We start from the raw sequence: 15419 nt of genomic DNA, 5'->3' as shown, positions 1-15419 counted from the left end.
AAGGCTATGTTATGTCTATGAATTCATACATCTGTTAATATTAGCAGCATGGTGTTCAGCTCAATTTATGTGACTGCTTTGGGGATTACAGCCATGTGATACCATCTGAGAAACCATAAACTAGCATTTAAATGTATAAGTCAATAAATAAACAGTGGCATAGATGGTTAAATTACATTCTTTTGTTTTAAAATGGGGATGGAAGCAGTAAGTGGCATTTAACTCCTCCAAGGGGGCAGATGCAAGATCAATGCATGCAGTCATTCCTGATGCCATCACATAAATACCTTATTACTGCATGTCAGGTGAAGTTAAATTACAGTATAATGCTTCTCTAGGTATACATACACATTTAAAAAAGAACCCAGTGCAAACTTAGAAAGTTAGCTAAATTGGGGTAATTTGGTGATTTGACCAGGGGGTGGCTCTCTTACTCCAAGGACTGCTCAGGCATCAGGAAAGTCAGACAGGTTTGTTTAGCCTCTGCCTAGGCTCCATTCTTAAGCAGAAATGGAAATTCACCAAATGAACAGCTGATTCACAGAGATTCTCTATTGCAGATTACTTTAGTGTCAGGGATAAATGCCAGCTTAGCAGAGAATGGGAACAGGTGTCATTTTACCAGTGCTTGCAACGATGGCCACAGCTTCACCCTCCCGGTTGCCTATGATGCTGGTGATGTGGATTTCATAGCGCTCTCCTGGCTGCAGGTCTTCAATGTCATATGTGAGGATGTTGGCTGGCAGCAACTGACTCCTCTCTGGTCCACCTGTCCCACATGAGAGAGGTAGTTAGTCTCCTGTGTGCTGGATGGCAGGGAGAGAAGAGGAGAAGATGTGGGAAGCACTTACCACCTGCTGGCCGCCAGGTAAGTCGATAGCCTGTGCTACCTGGTACTGGGCTCCAGTTTAGTCGGATGCGCCTTTCCGAGGAATCAACCACACGCAGATTTCCAACTGGTTGAACTGGGACTGTGGCTGAATGGAGGAGTGGATGGTTTAGCAGAGGAAGGAGACAGAGGATGTTCAGCCATCACCAAGCAGGAGAGGATTACGTAGATGGCCAACTCCTCTATTTACATATATGTTAATTTATATGTATATGTTATTAGCACAACTTTCAGGGCAGTTAATCACAAATGGAATCCAAATGACTGCATAGGAGGGTTACACTGCTTTCATGAGGGGCATGAAATTTGCACAGGGGAATCAAGGAGACACCCAAATTAATCATGCGAGGCACTTCGAGAGTTCAGTGGGGCTAGAAATGTGAAACTAAAGAAATAAGTCTTCTGGCTTGGGAACTGCTTCCTGCACTCTCCAACAACAAGCACCTCCAAATGGCCAGAACTTTCCTATCCAGACCCAATCATAGCCCATCATTTTTTTTTTATATATATTGAATAAAGATATGGGTACAGGAACTAAATATACATGGGTTGAAGGTAGTACAAAGGGAAAAAAACATTGGGAATTTGCAGGACTGTAGTTATTACCATTTTAAATCACCATAAAAAAACCATTAATTACTACTTTCCTTCATTCTACAATGTCAATACCAATTTTAATCTAGTCTATAATTATCATGAACATTAATGTATTTACTTTTGTCTATTTTGATTTTACTTAAATGGCTCATAATACATAGTTTGTCTATCCATCTGTAAAACAGCTTCCATAATTGCTGTATTATTTCTATCTTGCCACCCTTCAGTCTTTCAGTTAAGACATCCATTACAATAATTTCATATAATTTCTTAATCCACATATCTGTAACAGGAATTTCTGAGCTCTTCCGCATCTGAGCATAAATTAATCTTGCTGCAATTATTGTATACAACAGAATATGCCTTGTGTCATTATCACAGCTTTCAGGAAAAATATTCGATAGGAATATCTCTGGTTCAAAGGGTATAACACATTTAAAAATAATTTGAATAGTCATATGTACTTTTTTCCAGAATTCTTTTGCTTTGGAACAGAGCCACCACATGTGGTAAAAAGATCCTTTCGCCTCCTTACATTTCCAGCATTTTTTTCATGTACCAGGATACATTTTTGCCAGCCTGTCTGGAGGTAGGTACCATCTATAAAAGATTTTATAGATATTCTCTTTCATAGTTGTTGCTTTGATTATCTTCATGTTTCTTTTCCAGATCTGTTCCCAATTGCTCATTGTTATATTATGTCCAATATTCTTTGCCCACACAATCATCACCTCTTTTACCAACTCATCTTCCATTTTCATGTTTAACAAATATTGGTATATCTTCTTAATATAGTGTTCCTCATTTGATAAGAATATTTTATCAAATTCTGTCTCCACTGGGTAAATTCCTTCTTTTTTATCTTCCATCCATCTTGTTTTAACTTGTAATTCTGTCAGCCAATCCAATTTAATCCCTTTCTCCAATAACTCTTCTTTTGAATAAAGATCTGCTTTATCATCTAATAAGTCGTCATATCTCTTATTTTGTGATTCCCATATCCACACTGGCTTTGTATTAATTTCTAGTGGTTTGACCCATCTCAGGATTTTCCCATAAACTTTATATCTTATTTGTTCCTAAGCAAATAACAGTGCCCTTCTTATCAAATGTTGTTTAAAGTAACTGTGGTGTTTAGCTTTATCATAAATCATAAAGGCATGGGGACCAATCTGCAAATCATATAATTCTAGTTTCAACTCTCTAGATTTTTCCAATTCTGCCCAGTCTTTTATCCAGTTCATTGCTGCTGCATAATAATAAATTTCCCAATTAGGCATTCCAAGGCCAGCTCGCTCTTTAGAATCTTGCAATAGTTTCATCTTCACTCTTGCTTTTTTTCCTTGCCAAATAAAGTTGGCCATAACTTTATTCAATTCTTGGAAAAAAGATTTCTTTGATATCACTGGAATTGTCTGGAATAAAAATGGTAGTTTCGTAACACATTTGTTTTTATTGTTGCTATTCTCCCCAACAGATGGAATAGATGGAATCTTTAAAAAGATGGAATAGATCATAGCCCATCATTCTAGGGAGCTTCTGGGAGGGAGTGTTTCAGTTACAGCTGCTTTAAACTTTGTTGTTCACTCTTAGACCATTGCAATTGTTACTTTATTATCTATAAGCTCCCTTGATTATATTTATACAAAGAAAGAGGAGACGGAAATGACAAAAAATTAATACAGTCAGTTCCTGCTACTCACTAATGCACTTATCCATGGGCAGCAGGACTGACACTTCCCTCATGCCATTCATGGGGTGTTCTTGACTATCCACAGTTTCTGCTGCCTTCTGAAGGTCTTTGCTGACTTCCTGAATGCAGCAGTTACCTTCCAGAAAGCATCAGAGAGCTTCAAAATGGCACCCATGACTTGCACAGACCTCTTTAAAAGGGCCCCATGCTAGTTGTGGGCACCACTTTGAAGGTCTCCACTGCTGTGTTTGATTTTGTCTCCGCTGCTGGCAGGTAAGCTACCAATGGATCAATGGTTCATTATTCCCAGATTTGCTATCCATTGAGGTTTCCAGGAACATAACTTCAGCGGACAACAAGAACTGACTGTATATATGATTGGTACAAGCTATTGCCTTTTTCAGGATGTGAAGCTTCATAGATGACTCCCCTAAAGACCAGTGCTTGGAAGTGCAGATTTCCCATCACTAGAAGCCTTTGGCACATCATCACATAGCCCAAATTACTTTACACTATTGTTGAATTTTGGAACAGTGGCATACAAATGTCATATACAAATACAAGAATGTGGGTCTTACGTGTGGTAACAGTGATAGATACAGGCTCTCCTTCACGGCTGCCAATCAGTGCTGTGACCTTTACTGTGTAACTGACTCCACCTTCTAGATTGAGGATGTCAAAGGAATTGGTGTTTCCCGAAACCAATTGGCTGCTTTCAGGGCCACCTTTAAGAGAATTTAAAACTTAATTCAACTTAAAAAAGATGGCCGGATCCACCTCCGGCTATACCCAACCCTCAGAGGTCAGGTAAAACCCTAACCACACCACCTCTTGCTGCTGCTAGAAGAGGTTCTCTGACTTAGATTGTCAAGCTACAATCAAATAGTACAGCATTTCCCAAAGTGTGAGTTGGGACCCACCAGCAAGTCACAACCCAGTTGTTGGTTGTGAAACTAACAAGCTGATAGGTAACATGGAAAATGCATTGAGCCCTATGGAAAGTGAAACTGAGCTGCATGTACATGTTTACTCATGAGCAGGCAACTGTAACTCAGTCCACTTCGAAGAGCAAGCCGAGAGGAATGTAACACCACCAGAATGGTCTCAATTGGATGAACAAAGGCCCCTAAAAAACCTGAGAAGGAAGTCCTCCCCCAATCTGACAAGGAAAATTTCTTGGACCCTATGGAAAGCAAAATTGAGCCACATGTGTGTACTTACTCATAAGTAGGCAAACATGCCTTGGCTCCTATCAAAGGCCAGGTGAAGGGGAATGAGGGAATGCAAGGCCACTAGAATGCTCCCAATCCAATGAGCAAGGAGCTCAACAAATGCTCCAGAAGGCACCCTCCACCATATTAAAAAAGATAAAAATAAAAGCTTGAGCAGCTGGTAAGTCGAAACCTTTTTTCGTTTCATAAAGCTAGGTGGATTCCAATAGAGTGCCATTTTAAAAAGTGGATCCTGGTACTAAAAGGTTTGGGAACCACTGAACCACTAACATCAAGGTGGCCAATCCTTTGAGTTGTGGAAAGGACTTGTGGAAAGGAACAGTGGAAAACTGTTCCACTGAGGTTTTCCTTAGAAACAAAATATAATTTTGCTCAAAATTTGAAAAAATTCACAATTTATTTTGAATTTGTTCCTTCTGTTCTGCTTTGAATTTTAACTTTGACAGATTCTTTTGCAAAAAATAATCTTGTTGATAAATTTCATAACTAAATAATGTTAGATAACTATTTGCTGTGAAAAATACTTCCACAGTTGGCTTTCACCTCCTAAGTTCAATAGCATCCACAATTGTGGAAGGCTGAAAAACATTCAAATTAGAATATATATTTGAATTTTGGCAAACACATTTGTGTTAGAAGAATTTGCTTTAGCATTTCTCTGCCTCCTTAATCCAAATATATTTTTGGCTTTAACTTTTCCTATCTCCTGATCAGAACAAGGACATGAATAGCTCAAACAGACCAAGGGCACAATCCTAACCCAGTGTGTCAGTGCTTTCCAGCACTGGCACAGCAGTGCCAATGGGACGTGTGCTGCATCCTACAGTTGGGTGTTACTCACTGAGGCCTCCTCAAAGTAAGGGAATGTTTGTTCCCTTACCTCAGAGCACTGCATTGCCCTATGTCAGTGCTGGAAAGCACTGACATAAGGGGTTAGGATTGCGCCCCAAGTGTAATATAAACATGTCCCTTAAAGAGAATGCCTTGCGCACACTTAATACCTCTAACTACATATCTGTAAGTACTTTTCTTCCATCCACCCTCTTTGATGCAACAGCAGCTTTGAAATTATAAGAATGTCAATACTGAGCCAATTCCATTCTCACTGACCACATCTTTTCTCCTTATAGTATATGCTCTGACCTCTCTTTAACTTGAAAAAGACTGCTCAAACCTAACCAAATGAGCCTGTTTTTACTGTGTCCACAATAACATTGGTCTGACAAAAGATACAGAATGATAAAGTCACAGAATGCTAGACCTGGAAGGAGATCACCCAGTCGAATCCCCTGCTCAGTGTTGGTAACTACTAAAGCATCCCTGACTGGTGGCTATCCAGCCGTTGCATTAAAACCTACAACAAAAGAGAATCCACAACTGCACAAGACAGACTGTTCTAGTGCTGGGCAGCTCCTATAATTAGGACATTCTCCTCATGTCTAGTCTAAAACTATTTCGTTAATTTGTTCCAGTGCTGCCTCAGGAGCCACAGAGAACAGCAGCCCAATTCTACCAAAACCCTCATACAGTAATGGAGCAGCACTTGCACAGCCCCACTGCATCCCACAGAGGAGCTCTGGCTGCTGGAGATCTCCTAAGGCTAAGGGGACATTTGTCCCCTTGCCCAGGGGAAAGCCCCAGCAGCCACTATGGGTAAATGTGGACCTGTCAGGTGGATCAGGCCCAGGAAGGGAGTTTGGATTCAGCAGGAATTTGCCGCTGCCTAATCTGTCCCTCCCAAGCCTGATCTACCCATTCCCAGTCCGATTCCACCCCCTCCCTGCCCTCCCCCCCACCCTGCCATACCTGATGCAGCCTAGAATTGCATTCATTTTTTTTGCCACTAACATCCTGGTAACTCTTGGCATACAAAGAATGGGTTGTGTTGAGGTTTTCCAAATGATAGGTCAGGACTGAAAAGAAGCCAGGACTGTCTTTCTTGGAGCCCCTTCAGGAGCAGAAAGAACTCAGACAAAATCAGTAGCAGCCAAGGTAGACAACTAGTCAAACTGGGCAAATACTTTACCATCGCGCCGGCTCCACACTATTCTGTATCCTGTACCCCCAGGCACACCAACCCATGTGACTCGCACCACATTGCTCCTGGACTCAAGGACCTTGAGGTTCTGGACAACTCCCACCTGTTCAGGAGCTGCAAAGAACAGAAATGGACAATTGAGAATGATGCTGTCAAGACAGAGTCACAGTGGGTAGAGAAGAGCCCAGTACCAGAGCTGGCCTCACCTGTTCTTACTGTGGTGGTAGCCGGACTCCCTTCTCTGCTGCCAATCAAAGCTGAGACTCCAATGATGTAGTCAGTTCCAGACCTCAGGCCCTCAATAGTGTAGGCACTTGTCTCAGCTGGCAGGACCCGTGAGATCTCTTGACCTGGGTGAGAGGAAGACCAGTTGGAAGAAGAAGAAGATTTCACAGGTTATTTGAAAAGCTGAAGTAGTAAGCACTGTCTTAACTTAGGGAACAGAGAGTGGCTCTGGGCAGCTCTTTCTATCACACATTGCAAGTAGAGTCCAGAATCTGTATTTCCAATCAATAGAGCAGCTTCTATGCAAACCTATAACAGCAGTGCTATCCTACAACACTTAGTTGGTGTAGAAATGTTCGCAAAGGGACACTCTCAACATTTACAGGTCTGAATATCATGTCCCTGCAGAACAGAGGCAGGGACATGGGGATAGCAACAGCACAGGGGGCAACCAACTGCAGGCCTCATCCACTGCCCAAGGGAATGGAAACACAACTGCTATCCTCTAGACCCAGAGTTTCCCCTGTGAGGAAACAAATGAATCATATGCTTGGCAGACTCAACAAAGCATTGTGAGTCAGATCATCAGCAGACATAGCCAAAAAACTGCTAAGTAGATTTAGAGGAGTCCTGTGGTTATTCTGTGAGGTTATTTAGAATATTATGTTAATATAAAACATAGTTGCTGGGTTGGCAATTTGTTGACTGCTGCTCAGATTTGATTCATTAAGTCTTGGGCACTAAAACCAATTAATGATATTAGAAGACTGGACATGCAAGATATTGCAGACTACGTTTATTGCCCAGGGTCAGGGGAGCCAACCCTCATGGAGGCCAATTGCATCATCCTGAAACATAGTATGTATTCTTAAGGAGTAGAAGTGAGCCGGGTATCCAGAACTGTGCCGGTCCTCTCTGTATCACTCCTATCTGAACAGGAAGTCATCATGATGACAAATCTGGTGATCGGAGAAGGGGAGTGGGGATTGGCAGGGCCAGGTGAGTAGGTGCAGCAGGCAAAGGGACTTAAAAGCCCACTGCTGTTCAAGATGAGGACCTGGCAGATGCCTTGGCTGGAATAGGCCAAAGTCAGGACTCAGGGAAGCGGACCCAACAGGGTTAGGGATATGATGAGGACCAAGGTGGCTTGCTAACCCCCCCCCCCAACTCTGAGGCCTCCCTACTAGGACCCACTCCTCTGCTTTGCTGCAAAGCAGCACTGCTTCAATGCTGCTTCAATGCTGTGGGCCCCAACCAGAATGAACCACAGCTTCAGGAGCCCCCCACTGCTACCCAACTCTTCCCCTTGTCTCCTGGGGTGTGCCCCACACTTATGAACAATTTCTTTAAAAGAAAAAGAAAATGTAAACCAACCATATATTAGCTGAAGAATGACAATTATTTATTGCATTTTGAAAAAGAACAAATCCATTGGAAAATGTTAGAGCAGGGTAGTATTGGCCTTGGTCTATTCACTTATTAGATGGACACAATACTAAACTGTTATTCTTTTGTCAGTATATTAATTATATAATATCTACATAATAATATAGTTAAATGTGTCTGTGTTTTAAGTTAGTAGTTTAAAAATCTAATAGATATATAAACAAAATCCTTCGACTATTTGTAGATTATCTTTCCTTTTCCCTCTTGGAATTCAAAACTACTGAGCGATAAACTTATGCTATGTTAACACCTATGTTAAAATTATCTACTCACTTATAAATGCTGTTCCATAGATCTCAAGAACCACTGACAGATCCATACCTCTGATGTAAAAATATCTAATCAAACTATCCTTTCTGAAAAGACTTTGCATTTTATATTTGTTTAGACCAGGGGTGCCCAAATCCCGGCCCTGGGGCCACTTGCGGCCCTCGAGGCCTCTCAATGAGGCCCTCAGGGAGCCCGCAGTCTCCAATGAGCCTCTGGCCCTCCAGAGATTTGTTGGAGCCCACACTAGCCCGACGTAACTGCTCTCAGCGTGAGGGTGACTGTTTGTCCTCTTGCATGAGCTGTGGGACGAGGGCTTCCTCCACTGCTTGCTGTTTCACGTCTGTGATGCAGTAGCGGCAGCAAAGGAAAGGCCAGGCTTGCTTTGTGCAAGGCCTTTTATAGGCCTTGAGCTATTGCAAGACCTTCATTCATATTTATGTTCATCTTTAATATATTCGTTTATGTAAACTTATGTAAATTTGTTCAAATTTTAAATGTAAATTAATTCTTTTTTCCCCCGGCCCTTGACACAGTGTCAGAGAACTGATGTGGCCCTCCCGCCAAAAACATTGAACACCCCTGGTTTAGACCAATACAGCGCAATCTGATACATGTCAACTGAGAAGCAAGTCCCATTGAATTCAATGGACTAACTCCCACATGTGCATAGGACTGAAGCCTTAAATTAGTATTGACAGGGAGACCAAGCCAAATCTAACTAGGTATAATCCTAACTTTCTGGAATGCAACTACTTCTGTTATGGAGCAGGAAAAAGAGGATCAATTCAATGCCTGTGCCCATTTCCCACCTTTTTGAGGGAAAATGCAAATGCATTATGGGAAAAGCACATTTCATGTACACTTCAAAATCAGAGAGTAACTATTTCAAGACATATCTTACAAGGCAGAGAGAGAGAGCATGAATAATGTTCCCTGGTCTGTTAAACCTTCTCAACATTCTAGAGTTGTGTAAAATACTCATTTGCATGCACTTTCTATTTTGTTTTCCATAATTACACTATTTTTTTTTTTAAACCAGTGTTCTAATTTAAACATGTTTTGCCTGGGGATTTCAGGGACCAAATCCAGTCCTTTATTTGTGATTACCTGTATAACTTAATTCCATGATTGAGAAGAGGCAGAGAGTTGGCAGAGAGTTGACTAAACAGCTCCGTGCCAAAAAGGACAAGAGATTGTTTGTGGCTTGTGTAGTGGTTTGTCTAAGCTTTAAACTTGCAAATATACTGGGTGTCCAGAGCTGCCTGAGTCTAAAGAAGATTTGATGGCAGCAGTGCTCACTGTCAGAAGAATAACATATTATGACACTTTTCAAAATTGAGTTGTTGATGCAACTCACAAGATGGTCTTGCGCAGTAACCAAGGCAGGAAAGAGGAAACCCTGTCAGGCATCTAACACCACATCAGCTGTAGGATCTCTAAGGCAGTGTTTCTCAAACTGGGACCCAGTAGGTGGGTCACAAGTCAATTTCAGGAAGGACCCCATTTACTTTTTATTTTTATTTTATTTTTAATAGACTTGATGTTACCATGGTATGTGACTGTATTTGGGGAAATGCTACAGATCTGTACTTTTTAACAGACCACTATGTATATGCTTTTCACAATGATAGTCAATGGAGCTTATCCCTGGGTAAGTGTGGATAGGATTGCAGCCTTTGGGATGTCAGGGAATTGTGATGTCACTTCCGGCCATGACATCACTTCCAGGTTAATCACTTCCAGTGGGTCCCAACAGATTCTAAAAAGTGGGTCTTGGGGCTAAAATGTTTGAGAGCTACTGCTCTAAGGAATTCCCACAGGGAATACACTGTATAGAAGTGTAGCGCAAGACCACAGGGAAATGAATGACAATCATCAACTTCAAACACAGTGGAAAGGATTGCAGCTTTTTCATTAGATGCAGTTGTTGAAAAGTACTGCAGGTGAAGGGCCACAGCTCATAGCTCAGAAGCAAAGCTCATACAGCATCTGCCTTGCATAGAGGAGGTTCCAGGTTTAATCCCTAAGATTTTCATGCAGGGCAAAGGCCTGTCTGAAACCCTGACAAGCTACCACCAGTCATTCTTGAACAAGGTGAACCAGTGAACTGACTCCGTATAAGCCGTCCTATGTTACAGTCTGAACTCCTAGAGGCAACAATGGTCCCAGAAGCATATTTTTTAAAATGCTGGGGTCTACAGGGATAGTTGCTCTGCCCCTCATAAACATAAGAGATGCACAACTGAAAAGGTGCCTCTTTGCCTAGTCAACGTTGAGTTTGCAAAATGGAGACCTCAGGCTAAGCTGAACCCTCTACACTACAGCAATGGATAGCCCATTAACTTAGGGCCACCTATCACCTTTCACTTCAAACAAAGCATACTCTAGCGTATGTCAGTTGCTACAACCAGGAAGCTGCCAGCATCTAGAGCAGTGCCTCAAATCTTCTTCACTTGGAGGGTGCCCTGCAGAACTCACATTTTTCCATTTCTCTAGTGTGGATTGACCCACCAGTACTACAGCCCTTGAAAACAATAAAATCCTCAACTCCATGACAAAGCAAATCACATTCTGCTATTTGTGACACAAGACACTCACCATCTCTCACCCGCCACGTCACCTTATAGCCAGTTGCCCCACCAACTGGATTCCACGTCACCCTCAACTTGTTGGGCTCAACTGCAGCTGTCTGTAGGTTGGAAATGCTGCCCACAGATGGATGTTCTACAGGGTGAAAAGATAAAATGGAAAGGTGGGTGGGCAAAGAACTCACCCCCCCCCAAAAGTATCATCACCATTCTTTTGATTACACATTTTTGATTACACATTCATGTACAGTACAACAACCCTGCAAGAAAGAGAGGCATTGTTATTGCGTATGGGAAATTGAAGCTGGGAGTTATTTGCCAAGTCACCTGATAATTTATCTGCCTTTCCCTTTCCTGAGCTCTCTACAGAGGAAGGAAGGACCAAATGCCAAAAGGCTAAAGAACATCTGCAGAGCACTCTCATGAAGAAAGGACATAGTGGAAATGGAAAAGGTGCAAAAGAGAGCGACTAAGATGATTATTGGGCTGGGGCACCTTCCTTATGAGGAAAGGCTACGGTGTTTGGGCCTCTTCAGCCTAGAAAAGAGGCGCCTGAGGGGGGACATGATTGGGACATACAAAATTATGCACGGGAAGGATAGAGTGGATAGAGAGATGCCCTTTAGACTCTCACATAACACCAGAACCAGGGGACATCCACTAAAATTGAGTGTTGGGAGAGTTAGGACAGACAAAAGAAAATATTTCTTTACTCAGCGTGTGGTCGGTCTGTGGAACTCCTTATCACAGGATGTGGTGATGGTGTCTGTCCTGGATGCCTTTAAAAGGGGATTGGACAAGTTTCTGGAGGAAAAATCCATTAGGGGTTACAAGCCATGATGTGTATGTGCAACCTCCTGATTTTAGAAATGGGCTATGTCAGAATGCTAGATGCAAGGGAGGGCACCAGGATGTAGGTCTCTTGTTATCTGGTGTGTTCCCTGGGACATTTGGTGGGCCGCTGTGAGATACAGGAAGCTGGACTAGTTGGGCCTATGGCCTGATCCAGTGGGGCTGTTCTTATGTTCTTATGAAGACTACAGTCTTTAAAAGGCAAGTTGGAGTGCACTGCTGAGGGGACACCAGATCTAAGGACTCTTGTGGGAAACACTGTGCTGGTCTCCTGCAGCAGTGCCAAATCCTTAGAGAGGTAAGATGTACTGCTAGGCCTTCTCCTGCAGATAGGATCCTCTGGCAGGATCCTCTGGTACTGCAGGATCCTTCCTGCAGTGCCAGAGAAGTAAGCCGTAAGGATACAGCTGTTTGCAACCTCCAAGGAGCATAAGACAGTTCAGAACCTGAGAGAGAACATACCCACATGGAACGTAAGGGTGGCTGGAACACTCTCTTGGGTACCCAACAATGTTGTTATCCGCACCAAGTATGTGACTCCATCCTTCAGGTCATGCAGTTCAAAGAAACTCTGGCCTCCAGGGATTCGTCTGATGTCCTCTGAGCCATCTGAAGCAGTGCGCAGAGGAAACAGAATCAAACTCAGTCCATCTGCTCTGAACCCATTTTTGCCCAGCCCACAGGTGTACACGTTTGGTCCAGACTGTGTATATGCAATGCTGGGCAGAAACGGCTTAATGAACCGCATTTCATACCATATATGATATTGCTCCATTTCCCCATGCAAGGAAGATGAAAGCATTCTTGCTAATGCCTGGTTCAATCTCCTATAGACACCCTACCCTTACAATGCTCCAACCACCTTCCCCTGAGCCCAGCTTGGCCATCAAAAGATTAAAACATCCCTGCTCAATTACAGCTCATTTCTCTGTAGTCTCCACTTTATTTTACCCATGCTCATAAATGTAGGGGGCAGAGCATGGGGGGGGGCATAGTTCAGCATGAAACTGAGTATCTCTAACCTGTCCTTTCAGTCTACACAGCAATTCTTACCTTGTGTGTTGACAATCACCAGCTTGTAGGCTGTGGCTCTCGAGACGGGAGTCCACACAAGTCGTACACGACCCACACCCACAGGCACCATGCGCAGATTTGAGACACTGCCTACAAACGGTGGTCCTATGGCAGAAAACCCAGTTACTGGATGAATCAGACAGTGTTACTAGAAACAACTGAATTCATGAGAAGTGAGGGTTGACAGGGATACAAGAGCCCATTGTCACAGTATTCTACAACTGACTGTTCCTATGCACCCTCATCTTACTGGCTAAACACCCCCAGTGAGTCAGAGATGCATGTGCTCCATATGTTCCAGTGTACTCCACTAGAACTCAACGTGAAGATAGCAGTGCCCAAGGCAAACTGCCCTACAGTAGGTGCCGCCACCACCACCCTTCACACTAATGTCCAATGTGTGACATCACCACATGGCAGTGAGGGGATGTGATCAGTATGTGATCACACACCTTGATCTCAGGGGATGTGGTCAGTATGCACAATCCGGTAGTCCCATTTCCCCTTCACGAATGTGAAGTGTGGGGTGGGAAGATTATTACAAGTTTTCATATTTTTTAATTATCATATTTTGCAGGGGGCCAGTAATCTTACTATCTCCTTGCAGCTACAGATGTATTCTCAACTTATAGGACAGTACTCTGCTAAAGCTGCAGAGAATCTCAGAGATACACTAGGGAAAGACTCCTTGTTCCAAAAACTCCAGTTACTGTAGGAAATTGTTAGACTTTTTTACTGGAAGAACTTGCAGTGACCTTTCAGTTAATATAAATAAACTGACTATGAAATGTGAGGGTCTGTTTCCACCCAGCAGAATAGCCTGATCAAGAATCGCAAAGAGAAGAAAAATGAATGAAGACAAGGGAAGGAGTAATATCCACACACAAACAGACGAGCTTCTACTCATCTCTGTGCTTCTGAACATATAACAGGCAAAATCATTATGAGCCAGAAGTACATCACCACCTGCTTACTTCAGTTCCCAGAGAGCAAATTCTCTCTTCCCTCAGGAAGCTCCCAAGTGAGTCACAGAAGCACTGAAGACCTCTGCTGCAGACTCTGCCACTGAGTGTAAACAATGCTGGGCTAGGTGAACTAATAAGCTGACTCAATATTAAGCAGCCTTATGTTGTAGATATATGTTTATACTTAACCACAGTTTATGGATTCCAAAGCTAGAAGTGTGCTCTGAACAGTATTATACAAGAGGGAATACTAATAGGTAGAACCACCCCACTCTTTTGAAAGAAGTTTGAGAACCACTGTTGTATCAATCTTAGCTTCAGACAAGGCAAGGGCTATTGGATTCACTTCTCCCACTCAGTCGACACTTACGGATGCGGATGCTGAGAGGAACTGCGCTACCCTCCCGGTTGCCAATAAGAGCTGACACACGCACCACATAGGAGACGTCCTCTTTCAGATCACCCAGGTCCTCAGTGGTCTGGGAGCCTGGGATATGCCGAACCTTCTCGGTGCCATCTGCAGGAGAGACCACAATAGCCACAGGCACACATCCAACGTTGTGTGTATATTCACAAACGTTCCTTGCAAGTGCACTATCTCGTTGCCAGTCTAGAATCTCAGCTTTTATCTTTTAAAGAAGAATGTCGGGGCCCTCCCAGATGCCCTGACTCCCGACTTACCCTGGAGCAGGCACTCCATGCCCAGGGTGGGGAGGCTTCCCTGCCCTTGGAGGGGGCAAAGAAGGTTGGCTCACCCCAACCAGGCAGGGGAGGCTGGCAAGGCAAACAGGTAACACTGAAGGAAACAAGCCAGGAACAGGAAGGGCCTTTTCTGCCCCACCTGGAGGAAGGGGAGGGGCCAAAGGGGGTGGGCTTGCTCCATAAAACAGGGAGGCCAGGGATGAGAGGCAGTTAGTGCGAAGCAGGGAGCTGTGAAGTGAACAGCTATTGCTCCTAGGCCAGATGTGGCAGCTCTGCTAGGGAGGAGGACAAGGGTGCTGGAACCCCCTTCCCCTCCAGCCAATCTGAGGCTTCCCTGGGGGTGGAACAAGCCTGCTCCAGGCCCCTCTAGGGCAGGGACCCTACAAAGAATATTCCTAACCCTCATGGTCTGGGAGTAAAACTGGAAACATGTGAACAGTTTCTGGAATTGTTTCTTTTAACTCATAGCCAGATACAGTTTCATGAGCCAAATGAGAGAGAGGGCGAGAGAGTTTTAATAAGCCGCACATGGAGTTTTATTACCCTGCACAGCTCTGTCTGTCCTGTTATGGATACTATTTGCTGTTCCCACTCCCCACTATCATTTAATTCTTCAGATGGTCCTCACTGTGAAGCCATTCTCAACCATCAGCTCCCCCAGGTACTCACCCTGGGTATTGCGCAGTACAATTTTATACCCCGTGGCCCCACGGACACCTGTCCAGGCCAATCGAACTCTGTTTCCCAAAGTTTCAATTATCCTTAAGTCAGAGATGCTGCCCACTGGTGGCGCCACTGCTGCAAGACACATTACAGTTCAAAGTTAGGGAAGGCAATGAGGGGAGTAT

The 15419-nt window shown here is 43.5% G+C and overlaps 1 protein-coding gene across 1 annotated transcript in view; it reads right to left on the bottom strand.

Moving 5' to 3' along the window:
- COL7A1 (collagen type VII alpha 1 chain) overlaps positions 1–15419 on the bottom strand; it is a 133697-nt gene that overhangs the window by 94404 nt on the left and 23874 nt on the right. Inside the window, exons 14-24 of the mRNA XM_066612976.1 lie at positions 15241–15369; positions 14240–14386; positions 12884–13009; positions 12293–12439; positions 10989–11114; positions 6656–6799; positions 6438–6563; positions 3758–3904; positions 3190–3315; positions 852–977; positions 623–769 (exon numbers count right to left, since the gene is read on the bottom strand). Of these exons, the coding sequence (XP_066469073.1) occupies positions 623–769; positions 852–977; positions 3190–3315; positions 3758–3904; positions 6438–6563; positions 6656–6799; positions 10989–11114; positions 12293–12439; positions 12884–13009; positions 14240–14386; positions 15241–15369 (1491 nt within the window). The remainder of the gene's footprint in view (positions 1–622; positions 770–851; positions 978–3189; positions 3316–3757; positions 3905–6437; positions 6564–6655; positions 6800–10988; positions 11115–12292; positions 12440–12883; positions 13010–14239; positions 14387–15240; positions 15370–15419) is intronic.

The sequence above is a fragment of the Tiliqua scincoides genome, chromosome 2, assembly GCF_035046505.1.
Source record: "Tiliqua scincoides isolate rTilSci1 chromosome 2, rTilSci1.hap2, whole genome shotgun sequence".
In the NCBI taxonomy this organism is placed as follows: Eukaryota; Metazoa; Chordata; class Lepidosauria; order Squamata; family Scincidae; genus Tiliqua; species Tiliqua scincoides.
The sequence above is the reverse complement of the archived record's forward strand: the minus strand, read 5'-3'. Positions and strand labels throughout refer to the sequence as shown.